Here is a 20,352-nt window from a genome sequence, read left to right on the forward strand (position 1 = left end):
TCAACTCAAAATTAATACTTCATATCTGTTCAATTTTTAACTTGGCAATTGTACATTGTTCCAAAGTGGAATACTGCACAGTTAGACCCTCATTATAACAAAATAAACCCTATGGGTGATCACTCGGGGTCTTAATAATACCGTCTGGGTAACAACTGCCAACTAATATACCTAATTTAACATATATTCTGTCTACTGCTACTACTAGCATCATTAAGAGAATGATTTTTTAAATATGCTATCCAGTGTTGGGTGTAACTAGTTACTAAGTAATTAGTTACTGTAATTCAATTACTTTTCCTTTGAAAAATTAAAGTAAGGGATTACTAAATTTTTTCTGTAATTTAATTACAGTTACTTCTGATGTAATTAAACTAAATACTTTGTGTAATATTTGTGTGTGCAATAGTGGAATTGACATCAAAATTCAACTTTAAAATCCATGCTTTAATGTATAATTCTCACATTTGTAATACTTTGGTCAGTTAATAATACAACTTTATGTAGTTTTATATTATTTATTTGAATGAATTAAAAGAGCCGTTTCATGTCTATCCTTGAATCACTTAACTAATCAAGGTTGATGTAGGATATAGAAAGTAATTAGTAATAAGTAATTAAATACTTTTCAGAGAGAGTAATTTGTACAGTAATCTAATTACGCTGTTGAGTATGTAATTAGTAACTAGTAGTTAATTACTTTTTCAGAGTAACTTACCCAACACTGATGCTATCATAGTCTGCTATTAGCCATTCTGTGCTAAAGATACTGTAACCTATCATGTGTGCTTTGTCTTTCTGTTTTTAGTCATTTCAAGGTTTGAAAATGAAAGCTTACAGGTTCACTTATGAGAGGTGACAACCTAAAGTTTTTACTCCAGTTTACATATGTTCACACGGCTCTTTTCACATACTAACATCCACTAAAAGTACATATTTTGCTGGAAAAAGTATATACTATATGGACAAACGTATTGGGACACCCCCTTCTAATAAACAGGTTTCACTACTTTTTCGTCATTTCTTTAATATGGTATTGTATGATATAGCAATAATAATTGTTTTACTGCAATAGACGCAGTAAACATGCTTATTAGAAGAGGGCATCCCAATACTTTTCTCCATGTATTTTACCTTTAAGAAGATATTTATTTTTGGAACTCATGACAAAATAAATCATCTTTTGGTTTCTCAAACTTCATTAGCAAATATTCTTCGCATTTCCATGTAATTGTAAAATTACCTTAATTCATTTATAAAATATTGTTAGTTAATTAATTAATATCAATTATAATAATTTTAAAATGCCAGTTTCAGCTTCATATTTATTACTATTTTTCTGTTTACCAACTAAACTCTTTTATGTTGAGTAAGAGCCCAAGTATGTTAAACTATTGTAATCTTGCATACTGTTTTACACTGATAGTGTGCATGATTTACGATGTGGTCGTAACAACAAAAAGAGACTGAAGATTCAGAGGGCGGTATTAATTGTGAAGAGTGTATGTTCCAGCTTACATCTACAGAGACACTGTACTGACACAGCTCATTAACCCCGCCCGTGATTGTAAGCTATAGCCAATGAAGTCCGAGATGTAAGTCATGTTGTGTTCATATGCTTTAGAGTGTCACATCTCATCCATCTACAGAGAATACACTGAACTGATCTGAACCAGCTGCCAAAGAAGCATTAACAACAGGGAATGAGAGAATGTGCTTGATACGAGTGCCAGGAGATTCTAACCTATTGGTTGAAGAATTTGTGGTTTAATTCTTGAAAAAAAACACACAAAGGTTAGTAAAGGTCTAGAAGAAGATTTAGGTTAACTGATCTAAGAGTTCAGATGCAAATACTATAGCTTTTAGGGAAATCATTGTGAATTGAGTGTGAGTGCTTTTGATGCTGGGTCTTAAAGTTGGCAGAACTTAATTTTTTGAGTTTCTAACTAGGTCATATAATCTCTAACTAGGTCCAAATATTTAGCAATAATCAATCATAATAATAATAATAATGTGTTTTTTTTATTATGTTATTCTCAAGTGCTTCATGGCACATGTGAACTTGTGTATCTGTCAGAAGATGTCATGCCAATGTCAAACTTACCATGATTTTTTAACCAAACGATTTCAGCATACTGAAAGCAAATATGTCACCTTTGGTGGTTTAATTACCTTTGTGAGGTCTATTAGAAGTGTTTAAAGCATTTTCACAACAGTACCAGTTCATATTCTTCATAAACTTGCACATGAAAATTTAAATATAATAACTTTTTTATGTTCCATAACGAGCCATTCCTTCTCCATTTGACGGGTATTATTAGTATTACTGATGGTTTGTGCATTTTAATTGGAAATCCTACACAGTGTGTCATCTTTCAAAAACTGTCTTTTTTTGTCACAATTTTTAAAATAGAAAACTACTTGAACTGATCATATATTTCTGATTCATACACTTTATTAACAGGGATTTAGTACTGAAAAAAAATGTTGTTTCAAACTTAAAAAAATAATTTACCTGGCTGCCTAAAAATTTTGAGTAAAGTCAATTAAAAAAAAAAAAATAAATAAATAAATTCATTGAGTTAACCAATATTTTTAAGTTGTAATAACTCAAAATGGTAACTTTGTTTTTTAGTTGAAACAACAAAACATTTTTTTTTTAAATAAATCTCTGAGAGTTTATATGTGACATCTAATTCATCAAATCCTTAACGCTATAATTGCCAAGGTGATTAATCTCCTGTTAGAGAGCATGTCATATGTAATCCAAGCAGACCAATTTCCCTTACAGCGAAAGAATCCTTTGTGGTTGGCAAATTATGTCTCACATGAAATAACAGTGGGAAAACAAAAAAGCAACAATGAGAATCTGCACTGTAAAACAATCTGTACATTGACAGTTAAATGACTGTATATTTTAACGGAAATTTTCCAAACAACATGTGTTATGGGTGTTTTTCCGTTTATATACATTTTCGAACTTTTGATGGTCATGGACATATAAGCACAGCCAGTTTTTCCACTGGTAAGTACTCTTAATAAAATATTAACACGACATTTCAATTAAACGACTGCTTTATTACCATTATTACTGAACCGGCCATGCAAAGTACAACAGTGAATTTCGATGGATATTGTTAAAGCCACAATATGGAACGTTTGGACCGCTAGATGGCGCACTTTCGAAACAACAACAAAAGGCGAAGCTAAATGACGTTATGTAGGGGAGTGGAATTATGGGACATGTCGTTTTCACCATCCAGAGGCGTATGGAGATTGCCCATCATGTTCATGGACGAGGTAATGAATTAATTGTATGTCATCGTAATGAATTAGCTCTCAAGAAACGTGGAATGTAATGCAACGTTAGCCCGCGACTGATATTGGACTTTGTCCATTGATTTGGTAGCGTAATGCTACACAGTTTTGTTTTACCTGTTTAAAACAGTCGTCGTTTAAAAAGTAAATTGGAACGAACCCACAGCATTTACAAGTAACGTTATTGGCTACATATTTTTGTGTGACATAAACTGTATTTCATAGGGTAACTGCATTCATAACTATTCAAATAATAGATTTGACGCCACCGCCATGTTGAAATCGAAATCGAGGCAGAGGTGGGAAGAAAATCGGAAAGACGGCTAGACAGCAGTGGTTTGTACAACCAACCTAAAATCTTAAATGTGACAATATACTGTATGCATAGGATGCGTGTCACAAGAACTGTTTCACTTAACCACTTAAGCCGTGCCATCACATATTCTGAATTCAAACTGCCATAAAAGGGTTTCATTCGCGCGCACATTTACTGTAACGTTGTTTTTAAAGTAAACGCATCTTTTGTTTATTTGTGTCCCAGACACGCGATGGTAATGTTAGTCCAAACCATTGTATGTTCTTACAGTTTTCTTCCCACCTCTGCCTCGTTTTCGATTTCAAAATGGCAGCGGAGTGAAATCAGTCTATTAGACAGCTACTTGCCATATCATGAGTGAGAACTTGTTCTTTTTCTTTCTTACTGTCTTACTAATAGTTCTGTTCTAAAGGAGACGAGGAGACCACTACCAAAGACAGAAGACATATGATCAGGAGGATCAGCATTGAAGACTTGATGGCTACTGACACCAGACACACTCTCTCTCACACATGCACACCCACACGCACACTTTCTGCATCTCTAACATTTTAAAGTTTATTTAATTTTTCCAAGCCAAGTAAGGTGACACATTTTTGTTGTGATTAGAACAGGAGCCTGCCGGGTATAAATCCAGAACGTGGATCCAAAGCAGCAAAAAAGGGCACCAAGCAGTACAACATACCACCTAAACTCCTTCGATCCCTGTCAGACCTGAATGACTTTCAGAATCCTTGGAAGATTTAAAGGCGATTAAGCACATTTTTTTCATCATACTGCTTCTCTTTTGACACCTATATTGTTCCAAATATTGTTGTCAAAAGTACCTACATTTTATTTGGTTAAATCTTATAGTGATAATTAACCCAACAATGAAAATTCTGTCATCACCGAAGAGTGGCGGCACCCATTCACTTGAATTGGTGCCGCCACTCATACAATGCAAGTGAATGGGTGTCGCCACTGTTCGGTTACCAGCATTCTTCAAAATATCTCCTTTTGTGTTCTGCGTCAGAAAGTCAGTCATACAGGTTTGAAATGACAAGAGGGTGAGTAAATGATGACCGAATTTTCATTTTGGGGTAAACTATTGACATGCAAGTAATCACAACAGTTGTAAGTTAAATGTTAGTTTGTATTATTAGTGATGTTTACTTTTTGTTTTACAGCCATATAAGTACCAGTTATGTATGGGATTACTTTTGTGTCAAAAAAAATGAACGCAAACTTTAAAAAAAAAAAAAAAAAAAAAAAAAAAAAAAAAAAAAAAACACTTTGATAATGAAAACGATAAACTCAAATAAACTACTATTTTTCTTAACAATTTTCAATGTTTCGTTTTTGCAAATAATAGTTTTGAATTCGCTGCCAGAGTTTTCATTTACGCTTCTCAAGTTTCCGTTCGCCTTTCTGGCACAAATCTCACGTGTGGGCGGGACTTATGGCCACTTTACCCTCATTGGTTAGTGAGATTTGGATAGACAGCTCCCTGACCAGGAAGTCGAGTCAATTAACGTATTTTAATTACGGTAAAAAGTCTGTGTAATAAGCTGCCAGTACTTTTTCCGTTTTTTTATGGATTTTTTTCACAGTGTGGCTGCAGAGACTAGCTCTACCAACATGCTCTTCAAACTGCTGCAAGACTAATGATTAATTTCCAAAATTATAACAAACATCATGTCAACAAATAAAGTCAAGTCAACAAGTTCACCTCATCATTATGTAGTGAGCCCATGACGGTTGACTGCCCTCCCCACCTGGGTTGAGCCGGAAACAGCCATGAGTTACCAGACTGAGACAACAGACGAGCAGATTGCGAGGATGAGCGGTCAAATGAATCTAAGCAGACGCACAGGTCATTACTTCTGTAAGATGAATGCAATGAATGTGGGACTTTATGCTCTTAAACACCATGCATCAGCTAACAACCCTGTTTCGTCTGTGACAACTTTATATGCGAACAAAAGTATAACATGCACGAGTAAATCTCAGACACCGCAAAACAGACCGACAGATTTGCAATCTTTCTGTATACACAAACACACCATTCTCTTTTTATCATTCTCTCTTTGACTAATCAAACACTCGAGTGCCTTTTGCAGTCACAATAACATCTGGATTCAAGAACACATCACCCAGCCAAAGCAAACACTTCCACACCATCTGTGCACGGAGCTCAAGGCCGCGCTGCAGTTTCTCACAGCGGTCCCCTTGGCCAAAACCATGATCCCGGGAGCACCCATAATCCACTGCATGACTCTGATCAGGACAGAGAGCCCAGCAGCCAGTCATTGACCAGCCTGCATGTGACATCATCATACAGACACAAAGCAGAGGTGATAAGACTGGGGAGTGTAGGACACAATAAAGAGGCATTAAGTCAAGAAGGTCGGTGAACAATGCGTGAGTTAATCAGTATACATACTGTACAAACACTTCACTGCACATTTAGCTCATTGGAGTCTATAATCAGATATAAAACTGAAAGTAAAAGTGACTTGGACCTTTTATGGGGTGATATCGGAGTCAGTGTGATGTTATCACAATGGATCTGTAAAATCAACACTTCTTTTGCACTACTAGTATAACTATGAAATGGCAGCATACACTGTACATGATCCACTGGTGGGAGGCAGTAACAGAAAACCACACGCACCTGCAGGTAATGCGTGTGAATTCATTTTAAGTGACTTAATGCATGCCATACGGGCAGAGTCTCACTCGTAAACAGAGAGGGAATTACCTGTGAACTGAAAACAAACCTTATATATACCACCTACCAAGAAGTACTTTCTTTTAAGATTATTTGGATTATTTGGAAAATCAATAATCATTATAACTTGTTTTTCTATATCAAACTAGACAGAATGTTAATGCCCTTAGCTTTGGTTTTATAATTAATTTGATTACATTAATGTTTAAGTTGAGATTGACAAGAAATATTTTAAGTTAAAATTGTACTATGTAAAGGAAATACTGTTGTAAAAAAGCACATTATTTGTTTAAAGTGTTTGCAAATCAAATCTTATTGCACTTTTGTTCATATAACAGTACTTTTAAAATAAAAGTGCACACTACTTTTGAATTCATTATTGAATTTTACGCTTAACAATGCGATTAACCGCGATTGGTCACAGAAAAGTCATGTGATTAATGCGATTCAAAATGTTAATTGTTCCCCAGCACTAATTGTTATATGTAGGGGGTCACAGCATACCGATGCTGACAATAACATTGATATTAAAAGCCATGATTATCAATATTGTGTTAACGCTACGTATGATAATATCGTAAATTATTCAGCGCCCATTTGTCTTGGCTGCAAACTCTCTCTCTCTCTCTCTCTCTCTCTCTCTGCCTACCTAACCTCACCTGCTGAGTGGCATTCATTCAAAAAGAGAAAACACAAAATAAACTCATTTAAAATAGGAATTTAAAAACTCTGAAGGCTTTTAAAAATAATCATTTCATTTTTTTATTGTGTTAGCTATACGTTTGAGTTACTATTACTTAATTTGATTGATATTATGTAATTGGAATGCACATTAAAAAAAATAATATTTTTTTTAAAGAAAAAAAAAGTTTTTCTGTTTTTGCAAATGAACTCTTCAAATAAAACCTTTCAAACCATAGTCTGCAGTGGAAGCTATTTCTACTTGCGTCACAACTTGCCTTGTTTGAGGCTAGCAAGATTTCAGGTTCGATCTGGACATTGGCCCAGGACTCCGGCACCAACCCCAATGGAAAGGCTGTACAGTACCAGTGTCAGAACGCTCTTATTGCAAAGTACATTCCAGTTTTACATCATTATCAACATCAGCACCACCACACCAGCCATGGCAGCCAGTTTCTGCTGAATATGCAGTGTTTTTATCCAGCGCTAGTGTTACACCACTGGCTTTCTGCCCTCTGAGATTCTTCCCCGCTATGGCCAATTAGCTCAGAGAACAGCCTGTCGCTCAGACCACATGTAATCAAAGACCCTGAATAACCCCGCTGGTCAGTGCATGGATGGATGAATATAGAGTAAGGAGGAGTGGATGGCAGGGTTAGTGCCAGGCTCTGCTCTGAGACAGAATAAAGACTTTCTGTGTTTCTCCGGCTGCTGCACGGGACTCACAGCTGTTTTTAAGCCCCTGCTGAAGGGCGAGCAGCTATTGTTCATTGAGATTAATTAAGAGTCAGGAGGAGAACAGGCCTGTGACCACAATATTAATCATGGAAACACAGCACAGAGAAACATGACTTAGATTATACAGCAGAAAGCATCTTCACGTTATAATATATATTATATTATGTTATATTATATTATATTATGTTATATATTAATATAATATAATTAGGGCTGTCAAACGATTAATCGCGATTAATCGCATCCAGAACAAAGGTTTGTGTTTACATAATATATATCTGTGTACTGTGCATATTCATTTTGTATTTATAAAGACAAAACATACACATACTTGTCTATAAATTTTAAATGTATTAATTTATATTTACCAATAATTGAAATTGTAAATAAAAGTTTATTAATTATTATATTTTATATTTTTCTTAAATATATGCATTTATGTGTGTGTTTATAAATACAAAATTAATATGCACAGAACACCAGCATATATTATGTAAACACAAACTTTTATTCTTTATTCTTTTTTATCACGATTAATCATTTGACAGCCCTAAATATAATATAATATAATATAATATAATATAATAATATGAAGAGTTTTGTTCCAAAATGAGATAACTTTCAAAAATCAGGTTTTTTATTGTTCATTCCAATTCATATCAATCAAACTGCAGTTGGTTTGTTTCAATTTAAGCCATAATAACTAAAAAAATACAGCTAACTAACACACAATAAAAACATAATAACAAATTAAAAAACGGTTTAAAAATGGAGTTATCTCATTTTGGAACCAAACTCTTCAGATCCAGCAATGTAACAACACAACACAACACAACACAACATTATATATTATAACATTATATATAGTATATTATATTTATTCATGTGTTTGCATATAACACACTAAATACATAGCACAACAAAGACTGTAAAGTACCTACAATGAAAATTCTGTCATCATTTACTCATCCTCTGGTCCAACCTGTATGACTTTCTTTCTTGCGCAGAACGCAAAAAGAATATATTTTGAAGAATCTTGGTAATCAGCACCCATGCACTTGCATTGGTTTTGTGTCCATACAAAAGAAGTAAATGGGTGCCACTGCCGCTACTTACCAACTTTCTTCAAAATATCGTCTTTTGTGCTTTGTGGAAGAAAGAAAGCCATACAGGTCTGAAATGACAAGAGAGTGAGTTTTCATTTTTGGGTCACTTTAATAGCAGAAATGTACTTCTTGAGAACAACCCCTAGAATGTTTTTAATACAGTGCTGCCTTGCAAAACTCAAATCCAACACAACCTTTCAATGACAGACATGATGAGATAATAAATGCTCACCCTATGATGTCATGTGGCTGACATCGCTATGCTGTTTTCTGCATATTGTCTGGCAGCAGTCACATTGTGCACATACGTTCACTGTCACCATTGTTCACCAGCGTGTTGAGTTTGTATACTGTCGTCTTACCTTGCCAGCACAATAGACACATTATACGCATAATGAAGAAGGTTAGTGTATCCATGAGGCTACAAATGACATCACAAGGCCAAATAACAAAAAAACATCAGTTGCAAAAGGACAATGTGTTTATCTCTGTCCTCTGTATCAGTAAACAACAAAGTTTAAGTATGAAATCTAACTTCATAAAACGTAACACAAGTACAGAGTAAAAATGAACTTTATATTTTTGATATGTTGCACAGCATGAGGAACGACATGAGGGTGAATAAATGATGACAGAATTATTGGGTGAACACTCAACCAACTTGTTGACTGAAAACCGTCATTCTTTTGAACCCCATAAGTGCAACTTCATTTATGTGAATTTTTTCCTCTATTTTTAACCGGAGCTAAGTTCTCTAAAGGGATTCAGTAAGGCCTGTATAGGAGGAAAAATCCCCCCCTCTTTACAGGAAGAAACGGCCTTCGTGTTTAATTCACAGCATCTGGCAAACAAAAGCACGCTGACTGATCCTTTAATACAGGACTTAAGACTCGGCTCGCTCTGTGTGGCCTGCACACCGGCTCAAAAGCACTGCCTAGTGCCTACCTACTCTTCAGATGACTGAACATGAACTGAGACTGAATTTAGAATTTAGAGACCAGACCACAAAAAAATGTATGTTGTCTTACAGAAAACCACTCCATAAGAGATGCATGCTGTGTATGTAATACCCCACCCGCACCCATACATCCAAACCTAAGCCTACTACTAAAGAAGAAAAATTACAAATTCTATTTTTGCAAGTGTCCTTGTTAAACCAGGAAATCTCAGTGTTTGAGATGTCAAAAGATGGAATAAGATATAGAATTTGCTATCAAACGTGAGGAAACAACTGTTGACAAGTAAACCCAAGACCAAATTAGCTTATTACTTCCAGTCTATCCTCTCCGGAACAGAAATACAGAACAATACAATAATCACCACACAATCAACTGTAAGCCATAATATAATACTGTATAATACACTTTCCTTGTATTGAATCCAACCACCAGATTTCCATTAGATTTTCTCCTTTTGAGTTCCAAATAATATGTTTGGAATGATGTTTGAATAAAATATTACAAAACCAACTAGCAGAAAATCTCAAGCCTGTATGTGCCCGTAGCTACTGTACATGTTTACCTCACATTTTTCATGTACGGCATTTGGCAGACTCCTAAGCCATGTACTTACAAGTGCATTCAAGGTATTTTATAAATCCGTTTTTGCATTCCCAAGGAATCAGATCCCTGTTGATGGTACTCATGCACTTCCAAAACAGGGAAGAGGTGAGAGAGATTCATGAAAAACAACAGCATTGTTATAAATCTAAAGCAACTTCTTTCAGCTCAACGTGTTCACATTATTAATTTTTGGAGGCTTGGAGGTCTAGATTCTTCCAACTAATTTGTTTAAAAAAATAGCATCTAAGGCCCTTATTCAGTGAAGGTGTCTAAATATTATTTTATGAGTTTCTTAACTTCTTTAAAAACAAAGCTGTAATGCTTCTAGTCAAGCTGTCAGTCTAATGTTTTGGAACAAGCTCTATCCTGTTGGTTCTAGGATTAATAACTCATGGCAAACTTGACTTTTTGCGAACAATAAATGTATTGTGGGACACATTCCTTTTCATTTGAAAGCAATTTTTGTCATTCTTTACCATGAAGAAACGGCAGCGTGCCATCGCTGTGGTATCGAGACTGACTCCTGGAGACACATTCAGGTCTGCAATACGTTACTCAATTGCAAACGTGGCTGTGTAGTGTGTATAGTTTTTATATTTTAACAGCGATATCCACCCAACAGATGAATTTATATCAGCCAAAAGCAAGTAACTTTAGCTAACTCTATCATCCTCTTGAGCACTAAGGTTTGTTACTGTCACATTAACTTAACAATACCCATCACGTGAGTACAAATAAAGATTACAATGTGGTTATAATGGCAGTAGAGTTATATCTTGCATCTGAATATCTTTCTGGCCTTTCACTTGTTTCTTCACATTATTAAACTGGGATAAGAGAAAGTATTTTGAAACATTACAAAGTCACCGTTAAGAACAAAACAAAAGAAAAATAGCAAAGCACATTAAGCCTCAAGCCTTACTTTCATGGCCGAGGTCACATATTGTGTTCCTTTGAGCTTTGATTTCAAAACAGTATTTCAGCGCATACAGAAATAAAGGGGCTGTCTCAATGGACACCAGTTCAAAAGACACTCCCTTTTACTGTATTAAAAGGATGAGTGCTTTGAGAAAAACTAGCAATGACGCTGTTCTCTTTTGTTGACAAGCTTGTGTAACCTTTGATCTGGCTTTACGCTTATCCTGATAATAAAAATTCAAATTAAAGAGGCAGAAATCAGATGAATGAGAGAAAACATCCACGCCCACATCTAAATATGGGTCAGTGATAAAAAAGGGTTGGCAAGATAATAAATATAAAAATCTTTTAAAAACATGTATTAAAAGCATGCATCAGATATTTTAAAACGTACTTAGTGTATTCATGTTGATTTTGAGTAATTACAAATAATATTTGCACCATGTTTTATGAAAGTTCAGACTGAAGGTACCTGAAAATGTCAAATGGTGTAACTTGCAAAGAATGAGAAATATGATCTATTTTATCCACATTGATGGAATGTAAACATGCATCATAAATAATTTATTTTCAAATAATTTTTTATTAGAGTTATCGCTAAATTTAAATGTAATGCCTTTTTGCAGTGTTTATTGGGACATATGCTGAAAACACCTTTGTTTTCTAAATAATCTTTGACAAACTATGTAAAAATGATTAAACATCATATTAAGACACCAAACTAGATGCTTCTCTTTTATTCCACATTACACTCAAAAAATGTTGAAATTGCTGACTCAATTATACATGAAGAATCAGTGTAAGAATCTCAACAATGGTGACAATCAACAAAAGAAAGCTTCATGCTGCAATGCAAATACAAAACTCATTCGTGACTCCCAGCATGCATTGCAGCTCATCTGAATTAGTTTGATGATTGTCACCATTGTTTAGATTTGTATGATGACTGTTGATGTCTAAGTGTGCCAACACATTTGTCTGTTTATTTAATCACAGTATCTTAGCATTTAAGAACCGGGACATTCAAATCAGTCATAAAAGGTCAAATTCCACATTATTTAAATTCACTCCTCACCATACCATATCTGGGACCAAAATATGTCTGTGGACCAGATAGAAGCCTGTGGTTGAACGCCATTGACTTGAGCCAGAAAGCAAGCAACGCTTCCAGTTTAGAACACCCTAAAATTCCCCCAGAACACCTTAGTAACTGCACAGCAATGCCCAGATAACCACTGAGACTCCCCAACATTGTGACAGCAAATGTTTTACTTTTTTTTACTCAGGGAAGGTTCAACTTTTTGATATAATTAAAGACACACCCATACAAAGTGTAAACTTCTCTGTGGTATAATCACTGTTCCCTGCTTGGAAAGTACCATCTTCTCTTATATTTCACTGTGACTCCACAGACCATATTCTTTAGTCTGATCCCCATCATATTTTCCTCTCAGAGTAAGCAGCACTAAAACATAAGCTTTGACCATTAGAAGGATCTATGTCACTCAGTAAGGCAATTACTCAGTAGGCTTGTGGATTTTCATCAAAGCTGCGATTACAATTCTACAGTCTTCCTAATGCTTCAATCGCAGCCTGCCAAGAAGCTACATCATCCCTGTGAGCGTCTGCCAGCCTGTGACAGGGCACTTTTTACAATTGAAACTATTGTTTCAAAGGGCATGATAATCATTTAGATTCTCAGTTATTGACTTTTTGATAAAGATCTCTCTTTCTTCTGAAATACTTTTTTTTTAAACTCTAATCAATATTTCAAGTCAATTCATGTATTAAGCAGGATAAGACAAAGTCAGTCATTTTCGCAAAAGAGTGTAGAATAGTATTATCAGTTAATCGTGGTTATTATCACAACAATACAGTATGCGTATCTAAAACCTAAGAGGCAGGTGATCATGAACCGCACGGATTAGAAATAAAAGCTTCCAATCGGCTAACCCGCCAGTGACGTCAGGACCAGGATTCAACTGCAACAAGACCAATGCGACTAGTATTTCAAAATCACAAAAAACGATGGACAGAGACAAACGATATCGAATGAAAGCCACTTGTGTGGAGTGGACGTCTCATTTGATCAAATCACCAGAGCCCGAGGCTGTGTGAAAGAGAGACCAAACCAACTCCATTTCTTTTTGAGAAGGACCGAACTGCCCCATTCTGCCCCAAGCTGCTTTTCTTGAGGAGACCTCTTGCACGTCATCTGCCCAACAGCATGCGAGTGTGCATTAATTGAACGAGTCTTGTGTTAGCAAAGCATTAGGCCTCCGTCTGACCTACATTTATATGTGCCCATAAAACCAGCCCTCCAGCACACTTCAGGTACTAATGTGACACATTCCTTGCATTCTTCAGACACGCAGACAAAGGATTGTAGATGCCTGCTTCATGACATCATTTCCTGTGCTATATTCAAGTCATCCCTGCACTGGAAAGAACGGGACAAGTGGAGGGATTGTTTGGAAACAGCTGTGGTTGACCGTGGTGAATTATAACGTTTAGAAAAGCTGATGAGCTTTGTCTGAATGATGAAACTAACAACGGGTCATGTGGGCATAATAGATCAAAGCTATAAACGTAAGATATTTGAAGCAATGACTGTAAGCAAACATTTCCAGGCCAAAAAATGTCCACCCACGATGTAAAATAAACTAAAGATATCTGTAATTCAGGGTCCTTCAGCTGCCCACTGAGCTTTTGACGTTTGACAGAAATAACCCTTACGAAAATTTACCATGGTTTTACTACAGTTAAAACCAAAAAAACATGGTTACTGTAGTAAAACAATGGTTATCACAAAATAACCATGGTTTTGACTACCATGTTTTTTGTAAAAACCATAGTAAACGATGGTTACTGTAGTAAAACCATGGTTAATCAATGCACCAAAAAAACATGGTTACTACACTTGTAACACAAAAAAACACGGTTAATTTTCGTAAGGGAAACAGCTTTTAATGTATACTACTCATCTATAAGAACTCAACACCATCCCTTTCCCAACTGATGACGAAATAAAATGTAGAAATGAATACAAACAGTTCCTTTACGACTGTTCCTTCGTCCCAGCTACCAGACGGACGCAACTGTTGAACTTGAACTACTTTCAACTAAACTGAATAAAACATTATAGAAAAGACCAAGTAGAATTGTTGCAAACTAACAGTTAACCTAAAAGTAAACGTTTAACATGTCTTTCTGTGACTTTGCAGTCATTTTGGCTAAAAAATAAAAGCAATAATACGAACCAAAACGAGCGCAAATCTCTCCTCCAGTTCCCCCGGGTCGGGCATGGGCACTTTGAGGGGCATGTGATGTCCTCTGGGGTCTGTTTGTTGGTTCATACTGCCTGCGTTCCCCATCTCTCCTCCGGTACCTAATCACGCTCTTGCTCTTGCGAGTTTGTCCTGTTTATGTCCAGTATCCGATATAACTTTCTGTCCGACTTTATCTCAGCTCGAACACTTCATGACGGTCCGCGCGCAGCAGCATTATAACTTCACACAGGCAACAAGAGCGCAAATAACGTCTTCATATTGCACAATGTCGGTACCACTCCCTATGATCTCTAATATTCCTCATGATTCAGCCTCAGTTTTCCAGACTGAAGCGCACTTCAGCTGGGAACTACAGGCGCGCCGCTACACTCCGCCCCGTGAGAAGATTGACCAATCCTGCGAAGGCTTGGCTCATGAATATTTATAATGCATTCGGTTTGGTTTGCATCATTGTAGTCAGACGTCACATGGACGCTATTTTCTAGACCATTTAATATACAAACGCGCAGGAAACACAAAATTCGTTTAGGAGTGTTTTGCTTTATTTTCTTTCTTTATTTTTAAATGTCATTTACAAAAGAAAATTGCTTTTTGGCAGCCAGCAGGTATAATTCTTACAGTTCTTATTCTCACTGTAAAAAATAGGCTATGCAATCATGTCGTGGCAACATATTGTACATTACTTTAACTTTTCATCAAAATACGTCTATTAAAGCTTTTCATCATATGCTACGATTAAATTGTACAGCCAATTTGATTATAGGCTACATTAACAAGAAATGTTTGGCAGCAACATATTGTGCTATAGCAAAATTTGCAAACACATTTCTTTCGCTGAAACACCCTCGTCATCAATTAAAAATGAACATAAAATGCAATCTAGAGATAAATAATTGTAGGAATTAAAGTTCAGGTTTTTGGTTAAATATTTTGTCATGTTATTTGTTTTGAAAATGTCTACTTTAAGCTAATGCTTATTTCCTAGCATACGGTTATGTTGATGCTATTTTGTAGCACCATCTAAAGGACGTTCATGGTGACACTTTTAAATGTACTGTATATACCTAGGAATTTATAAATGAATAATTATTTATAAAGTAATTATATTTTTTATAATAAATATAAATGTCAATCAAAAAGACAATATGCGACAAGTGGGTCTGTACGTGTCATCAAGGCAATTTTATGACGTTGTACGTTATCTTTACTGCCATACTTTCTTATTGAAGTTTGTAATTTTTAACACAGTCCATATTTTTACGCATAGTGTGCGTAGAAATGATGCTGAAATAGAATCCATTATTATTTGATTTTTCAATACTGGTCTGCAGAAAAGTTAAATCAGCGCCTAGTATTTCTTTACAACAAGAAAAGATGTTTGGGTTATTAGTGAGAGATCTATGGTGTGTGTACTTATTTCTTAAATGCAAATTGAACACTGTAGTGTACACTGCGTGTAAAAGTTCAACATAATAAGAAAGACTTTTGACTGAGCACAAGACGAAATTGAAAACTTGATTGTGATAAAAAATTTATTCTTTAAATGTGAATAACAACATTTGTAGTGTTCTCATTACAATGCAGTCTGCACTTCTTCAAACTGGTACATAGGCCTACTGTAAAAATAGAGAAATCCAACCTATAGACATTACTAATAACATGTATACAAATCTCTGATAAGTGCAGTTGTCACAGGTGAAAATGAGGAAAAGGTCTTCAAATGAAAACACACAACCTTGCTTAAATAGTGTGTGCTTAAATAACACTTATTTAAAACATTATCTCACACAAACACACATGTGAGTTTAGTTAAGTTTTGTTTTGTCTGGTTGGAAAAACTTAAAATAAAATAAAAGTAACCGATGGAATGTGTGAAACGCTAGGGTCATGTGATAATCAGATATCTGACCTTGACTGTTTTAACACAAAACAAACAAACCTAAGAATTCGAAGTGCAATAAAAGAATCGCTGCGCGAGGTGATAGAGGTCTTCTTCATCCTCATCATCATTGTCATTATCCAAAAGACAGTGAGACTAACCAAAGAAAGAGAGAAACGTTTTTTTAACCGAAGTACCACTTATTCTTCTTCCTCTTCCTCCTCTTCTCCATCCATCACCTCTACGATGAGTTCAGCAGTGCAGGTTGCTTCTCCGACGCTGTTCATGGCCTTGCAGGTGTATTTTGCATCATCCTCACCACTGACCTCAGAAATGACCAGACTGCAGTTTCCATCTTCATCATAATCGATTTGAAAATGACGTGTCTCTTTAATCGGCTGGTCGTCCTTAAACCACACCACCTCTGGGTCAGGGTAACCTGATGGTAAACAATAAAATGTTTATTAATTGTGTGGATTTTGTAGGTTTTTATTAGTAAGTACGAACAACATTAGGGCTTTTAGTGGATGTATGTACATATAAATATTTGACTCAGTTTTAAAAAAAAAATCAAAAATCATGTTTTTTATTATGTTATAATGTTTTTATTGTGTTTTATTGTGTTAGTTAGCTGTATTTTTTGTTATTATGGCTTAAATCCAAACAAACCAACTGCAGTTTGATTGATATTAATTGGTACGCACAATAAAAATACATCATTTTTGAGTCGAGTTATTTCATTTTGAAACCAAACTCTTCATTTATACCTGCAGCGCATTTTATGTAGTCTAGTTTATGATGAAGTCAATCAAGTTGAAATGTTGTTTACTCAATTTTTTAAGACTCTAAATATGAATTAATTATTATTTTTGTTACATTTACTTACAACTCCAAACAACTTTGGTGTCTTAATGTATTTAATAAATATGTTGATGAAATGTTTCTTATTTTACTGTACAAGGCACTTTTACTCATAACACTGAAATTGTAAAATTACCCTCAATTTTGCAGTCGAATCGTGCAGCACTGCCCTCCACCACCTCAACATCTTTAATAACAGTGCTGAACGTGGGTTTCATTGAAACCTTCTCCTCCGATTCAATAGAAAACTGTCTATCTTCCACTACAACAGACAAACAGCAAGATTTTACAATATACTGTACATTTGCATTCATATTCACTGAAAACGTAGTTAGGTCTGTGGTTTTTCCATTATACCGCCAACAGTCATGTTCAATTATCTACCCTTTGACTAAGACAGAAGTCTTTACCCAAAACAATCCTGTCATTATTGTTTTACACACAAACACAAAACTGAATAAAACCTTATACACTTTCCAAAAAGCAGCATTACTGTTCTTCCGAAATTCTGTTCTTACAGGGAAGACAAAAGTAACGTGAGTTTGTAATATGATGACAGAATGTTATTTTTTAAAGTTGTAATTTTGTAATAAAATTATAAAAAATTATAAAAACAAAAAAATGTACGCACATCAAACTGTAGCTGAAAGCTAACCACAATGAGACAGTGTGACTGCAAATAAAACATAATTCACAGACAGAGACACCAGCCATCTCCTATTTAAGAGGCAGAAAAAATGTGGCAATTTGACCTTCAGTGGGGGAGCCCTTTTTGGCATGAACGCCTGCCATCAATGCCATGTTAGAAAGTCGACCAATCGCTCGTACTGCATGCCCTGTTTTCTGAAGAAAAGATGACAAAACCTTTAGTCTGTCACTCTCAGTGCAACACATAAGCACAAGAACTTCACAAAGAGAAGCAAACGGCAAGAATATCTTGTTATGCCACACTTGTTTTCTGTGGTGCCAACCACAAACACATAAACAAGATAATTCCACAAGGACTCCAAGCATTTGTATTCATTGCATTGAACTTGAACTTGAACTATTGATTTACAAATTGTAGAGATTTAGTATTACAATGCTTGAGCTGCCTAACGTATGTGGTGCGCATATGCCAACAACAGGCATTCTGACCTGCCATTTTCTCCTCAGGATGTACTTCTTCATTCTCTCCTTAGAAAGCTTCTTGGCCTCCATGTTGTTTGTGTCCTGCTTGAGCCACGGGTGCTGAATACACTGATCACAGGTCAGACGGGCCCTGGAGATAACCAAACATGCAGAATCAATGGAACGTTAGTTTAAGAAGCAAACGAACAAAACCAGTCCGACCAGGACTTTCCCAAATCAATTTGAATCTGTTCTTTCATGCCTGTCCTAATCCAAAGAATAATTCATTTGCAATTTGTACAAGCAGCCTACTTTGACCTAGTAACATTTTAATGTCAAGTGCCCTCTAGTGGTGTAATAACGACAGCGCTGTGCTGTGTGTTGTCCTGTAATTACGTCTGATGTAAAATTTCAATCCAAAATGGATTTTAGCCACTCTTAGCTTAGTACAGAAACAAATATCCCTATGAAAATGGTTTTAAAAAACAAAAACAAAAAACATGGTTTTACTACAGTTGAAACTAAAAAAACATGGTGAGCACAAAATTCTAAAACCATAGTTAAAACATGATTACTATAGTAAAACCATGGTTTTGCCAATAGTAATCAATGTGCCAAAAAAACGTGGTTACTACACTTTTACCACAAAAAAACAAACAATTATCGTAAGTTAATTTTCGTAAGGGAAGTACCTTAAAATAGAACTGAACCTGGGATATTGAAAACATGCAGTGGGATTTTGCAATGAACCTCAAGACTCACTTCATGTCTTTCTTGAGCAAGTTGCTAATGAAGCTTTTGGCCTCATCCGAGATCTCATCAAACGCTTCATCTTCAAAATCCCACGTCGCCGAGGTTACGTTAGAGAGCGTCTCATTATCATTGTCCCCCATGAACGGAGACAAACCACTTACACTAATGAGAAGAAACTAGTAGGCATCAGACTAACACTCATAGGCATTCTCAAAAAGGGAAAATATGTTGTCAAGCAAGTAAAGGTCATTTCTGAATACTCACAGTATATAGCAGATAACTCCAATACTCCACATGTCCGTAGCGTAACTGATGGGCTCATAGTTAATCACCTCTGGAGCCACAAACTCCGGCGTGCCAAATAAGACTTTGAGAGATCCGGCTATCTCTATACTCATATGTGTGACAAAAAAACATCCATGCACTTATTTTAATATAAAATGTGATATTGCCAATGTGTGACTCATGCATTTTAAAATGCACAAAATGATGTATTAATTATGCAATGATTATCATGCCTATACATTTTCACTTATACATTTTCACTTATACATAGTACTATAAGAACATCTCATAAGACCCTAGATTTAAATGCAGTCGTTGGGCTTTATACTGACCCAGTCTACGTGCCAGTCCGAAGTCAATGAGTTTGATTTTGCTGCCAGTTTTATTGACACACATAATGTTCTCAGGTTTGAGGTCCAGGTGGACGATGCCTTTCTTATGGATAAAGTTCACACCATCCACTATCTGCAGCATGTATTTGATCACTTCCCTCTCTGTCAGCTCAAAATCCTCATCTATGATCCGGTCAAAGAGTTCCCCTCCAGAGATCCTGAAAAAGACATCACGCCGACGTTCAGCCAACACATCTGACCAATTCAAGCTCATTTCTGCTTCACCACTCTGTGACTGATCTACTGTATGGTGTTCCTAGAGCTCCAGATGAAAAGCCAATTAAATCTTTCATTTTGTCAAGTAAAAAGGACTAAAGCACTAAAAAATGATTGGCGCCCATTGACTTTATTATTATATGGACCCAAAACCACGGAGATATTTCAAAACAACTTCTTTTACAGAAGACTATTATCAACAATGTTCCATCCA

The 20,352-nt window shown here is 35.7% G+C and overlaps 2 protein-coding genes across 15 annotated transcripts in view; both read right to left on the bottom strand.

Moving 5' to 3' along the window:
• fmnl2a (formin-like 2a) overlaps positions 1-14,978 on the bottom strand; it is a 49,555-nt gene extending 34,577 nt beyond the window's left edge. For 12 of the 13 annotated variants that reach the window (XR_008963114.1, XM_057335540.1, XM_057335546.1 and 9 more), the window contains exon 1: positions 14,613-14,978. Coding sequence is in view for 11 of the 13 variants with exons in the window: in XM_057335540.1 (XP_057191523.1) it covers positions 14,613-14,726 (114 nt within the window). In the remaining 2 variants the exon portion in view is untranslated. Of the gene's footprint in view, positions 1-8,882; positions 8,941-14,612 lie in introns of all 13 variants that reach the window. The other variant, XM_057335542.1, reaches the window with a different exon arrangement.
• A 1,185-nt stretch (positions 14,979-16,163) lies between these two features.
• mylka (myosin, light chain kinase a) overlaps positions 16,164-20,352 on the bottom strand; it is a 58,592-nt gene continuing 54,403 nt past the window's right edge. For both annotated transcript variants that reach the window (XM_057335741.1, XM_057335742.1), the window contains 7 exons: positions 19,863-20,080; positions 19,510-19,633; positions 19,255-19,407; positions 18,520-18,643; positions 18,135-18,225; positions 17,519-17,644; positions 16,164-16,960 (listed from right to left, as the gene is read on the bottom strand). In XM_057335741.1, the coding sequence (XP_057191724.1) occupies positions 16,722-16,960; positions 17,519-17,644; positions 18,135-18,225; positions 18,520-18,643; positions 19,255-19,407; positions 19,510-19,633; positions 19,863-20,080 (1,075 nt within the window). In that variant the 3' untranslated portion in view covers positions 16,164-16,721. The remainder of the gene's footprint in view (positions 16,961-17,518; positions 17,645-18,134; positions 18,226-18,519; positions 18,644-19,254; positions 19,408-19,509; positions 19,634-19,862; positions 20,081-20,352) is intronic.

Source organism: Triplophysa rosa, linkage group LG6 (genome assembly GCF_024868665.1).
Source record: "Triplophysa rosa linkage group LG6, Trosa_1v2, whole genome shotgun sequence".
Lineage (NCBI taxonomy): Eukaryota > Metazoa > Chordata > Actinopteri > Cypriniformes > Nemacheilidae > Triplophysa > Triplophysa rosa.